The sequence below is a fragment of the Octopus bimaculoides genome, chromosome 14 (genome assembly GCF_001194135.2).
Source record: "Octopus bimaculoides isolate UCB-OBI-ISO-001 chromosome 14, ASM119413v2, whole genome shotgun sequence".
In the NCBI taxonomy this organism is placed as follows: domain Eukaryota; kingdom Metazoa; phylum Mollusca; class Cephalopoda; order Octopoda; family Octopodidae; genus Octopus; species Octopus bimaculoides.
The window spans coordinates 14,322,749-14,326,581 of NC_068994.1; the positions used below are offsets into that span (position 1 = coordinate 14,322,749).

The window sequence follows — 3,833 nt, forward strand, 5'->3', positions numbered from 1 at the left end:
ATGCATATATTGTTTATTATGTAGATTCCGAATATACTAAAATTTTCGGTGAAAGTGTTTTGGAATGGGGTGGGGGGCAATTTTCGGAAATTCCAACAGAGTCCACTTAAATTCCTCTTAACTTCCAGGAAAATATTTTTTCGTGAAATATTCTACAAATATACCTTGATGTATGTACATTTCGAGCATGTAGGAATTTTGATGGAAACAACTGCAGGTTATTTTTGAGAAGTGTTCCCACTCGGTGGTGTTTCGGAGCAAGTCGTCCATAATTGTTTCATTTTTCTCTATTATGTGCGTGAGGGCATCCATTTGTCGAACTGACGAAGTGAGGTGACGGTATACTCAAGAGATGCCTCGGAGGTAGGAAGGGTCTACACACACACACAAAGCAATGCCACTGATTGAAATGTAAATTTGACATCAAAAATAAATACAAAAGATCGAAGTAACTTAAGTCAAGAAGTAATTGAAAATATTCGGTGGACATTAGAATTAGACACTGAGGGAAAATGGCTGTAACTTTTTTATTTTTTTAGGCGCTTTTCGTTTTCGATAATGTGTTCTATATATCCCGGTCATGCGATTCCCCCTAAAAATAATTTTTTGCGATTTCGATCCCCCCCGGGGGGGGGGGATTTTTATATTTGACATTGTGTTCTACATGTCCAGGTCGTACGAGTAGCCTTCTCGCAACTTAGATGTGAAAATGAACGTCTTCAATTTATATTGAAACAGATAAAGGATCACATGTGGATTCCCCACCACGAAACTTGATATGCTAGAAATAACAGCTAAACGCGGACAATCCAAATCTTGGACAAGTACAGGAGTAAATTTAGCATCCAACAACTTTTTATCACTTTCGCTAATCACAAACGAATTGTGTATCTTTCTTTCTTCCACATATAGTACATTTTATTTCAATCACGTTTAAAATGTCTATTTACGTTCTTGTAGCAGTGAATATACAAAGAACTAAGTTTATTGCATCTTTTCCATTTACTTTCTTTATTTTTTACTATCTGTTGTAAAATTTTATTTTCTGTTCAGTTCAATCACCAAGAATGATTTAACGTAGTCCTCTTCATAAGAAAAACTGATAATAAAAACTGTGTCGCTTAACTTTTTTTTTCTTTGGTAATCAAAGCTCGGTAACATTTTGGTAATATTTTTTTTTTTGGTAACCAAAGCTCGGCAGTTTTTCGAACGTGTGTATAAAGTTAAAGAAGGTAACAAGAATTAAAAAAAAATTCATCGGGTCAAATAAAGGTTAAAGGTTACGAAGTGTGGCAGAGTTTCGAAATAAGCAACTAAACCTTTTTTTTAAATTTAGTCATTAAGTTTAAACATCGGAGATTACAATTCGTAAAATATGTAAATAAAATTCTAAAATTTAAATTTCACTCAGCCCCTCTCATTTTATGTTGCTTTGAAATATAAAACAAATTGCAAACTTCATTATTCTCCTTTTCTTTTTACCCCCGAATGCTTTAACCATGAGAAAAAGAAAATTTAAGAATTCAATTCTTCATTACGAAACTCTGCCTTAAGAATTAAAATAAGAAAAAAAAGATCGTTGAACGTATGTAAAGAGAATGGAAAATGTTAAAATTACAAACTTACCCAAGTTATACATGTCTATGTATTCCTGGAAATAATTGACAGACAAAATAAAGAAAAAATATCATTTTATTGTTTTGTTTTTTGGGGCTTTTAAATTTTTGTGAGTGTGGAACAGAAAAGAGTAGACAGAAAGAAGTTCAATATAAATGTACACAGCTTTATTTTAACCATTGCTGCTTTGTGTGTCTTTAATTAAAGTTGAAATAACATACATATGTATGTATGTGTAGTATGTCTGTGTATGAAAGCTTATGCTTAATAATAGAAAACTAATCCTTATATGAGACATGCCTTTCGCAAAGGCATTAATTATGAAAGAAAACTTAAGAAATTAACAAAATACAGAAAAAAAGTTTGAGAAAGTTAGCTACTTGCTACTTAATGAATTGTCTTTCTTTCCAGAATCATCTGCTCGCCTCACTTATCCATTACAAGAAACTACATAAACAAACTGAAAGTCTGAATATACTATTTCCTCATCTAGTTTAGATGAAAAATGTAAATATATTGCTGTCGCCTGAGCCAGTGTTACTAAATTAACTGGGAGATAGGGAATATTGCAGTAATAATTTCCTAAACAGAAAATAAATTCCATGGGATTTCTTTTGTTGTATTATTGGAACTTGGTCATAATGTGGTCCTTATTCGTCATAACAAGCAAAACAGCACTAAACAGCACCAATCCAAGTAGAGAGAACGGCAGCCAAGACTTACTTTTAACAGATTTTTTTGATAGTCTTCTCAGCCAGGCCATGTTTTTCTCAGTATACGGAGGATAACGGAGGTCATTGATGGATTCTAAGGCTTGAGATTTCCACATGATTGATTTCATGTGAGAGAACGTATCGAATGAGAATTTGCCGTGGTAGGCGCCCATACCACTTTTACCCACCCCACCAAAAGGTAGGGTCTCCAAGGCTATATGCATCAAGGTATCGTTAACACAAACGCCACCACTCGAAGTTTCCGAAAGGAATTTGTTCACCACTTTGCTATCATTAGAAAATATATAGAGAGCAAGTGGTTTGGGCCTGCTGTTTATATAATCGATAGCTGCTTGAACGTTTTCCATGGGTAGAATGGGTAAAATGGGACCGAATATTTCGCTCTCCATGACCTGGTCAGTGGGTTTTATGTCCGTCAAAACTGTTGGTGCTATGAATTTATCTGCTTCGTTCATATCACCCCCAAAGGCAGGTTTTTGGCCCTCAAGTAGCTTTTTTAAACGAAGAAAGTGTTGGTTGTTAATAATGCGACAGTAATGCTCTGATTTAGAAACATCGGTGCCAAAAAACTTCGTTACACTATTTTTCAGTGCTTCCACAAGGCTTTGCTGCAAATCGGGAGAACATATAACGAAGTCAGGAGCAATACAGGTTTGTCCAGAATTCGCACATTTGCCCCACATGATTCGATTGGCAACAGTAGGTATGTCACAGGTTTTATCAACATAAACAGGGCTCTTACCACCTAATTCCAGAGTGACAGGGGTCAAATGTGTGGCGGCAGCACTCATGATGATCTTACCGACTGATGTGCTACCTGTATAGAAAATGTAATCAAAACATTCTTTGAGTAACTCCGTTGTTTCTGGGATACCGCCCATCATCACTTTTATGCAACGATCGTCCAAATAATTAGGTATCAACTTACTCAGCAGGTTCGACGTACACTCTGATATTTCTGAGGGTTTGAGGAGGACACAATTTCCAGCTGAGATGGCCCCTATCACTGGCGTTATAGCGATGTACAAAGGATAGTTCCAGGCGCCCAAAACGAGAGCTACCCCGTACGGTTCAGGTTTTATCATGCAAGTATCCAAACTGTTAATTAAAGTTTTCTTGACATGGGTCGGTTTCATCCATTCAGATAGGTTATTCAGGTGGTAGACGATTTCGTTTCTGGTGGTATCCACTTCCATCAACCGGCTCTCGAACTCTGACTTATTCAAATCATCTTTTAGGGCAGCTGTTATATCAGAGTAGTTTTCATCAATCAGTTTCAGCAAAGCTAGTAGTTGACTGCGACGCCATTCATACGGTTTAGTTATTCCTTGTTGGAATGATTTCCGTAAACCTGCAACAACTGGAGCAGCTGACATGTTGCCGAAGGTGTGACTTATTACCTCAAGAGAACACTGAACAGAACGGAGTGTTCAGAGTGGATGTTTGTTATATATCTGTGACGATGTCGCCCCCCCCCCCCCC

The 3,833-nt window shown here is 36.6% G+C and overlaps 1 protein-coding gene across 1 annotated transcript; it reads right to left on the minus strand.

The window, feature by feature from the left end:
* Positions 1–1,676: 1,676 nt before the first annotated feature.
* Positions 1,677–3,827, minus strand: LOC106875588 (aldehyde dehydrogenase family 3 member A2). Its single transcript, XM_014923803.2, has one exon. The coding sequence runs from the start codon at positions 3,725–3,727 to the stop codon at positions 2,240–2,242; it is 1,488 nt and encodes a 495-aa protein (XP_014779289.1). The 5' UTR covers positions 3,728–3,827; the 3' UTR covers positions 1,677–2,239.
* Between the last annotated feature and the right edge of the window lie 6 nt (positions 3,828–3,833).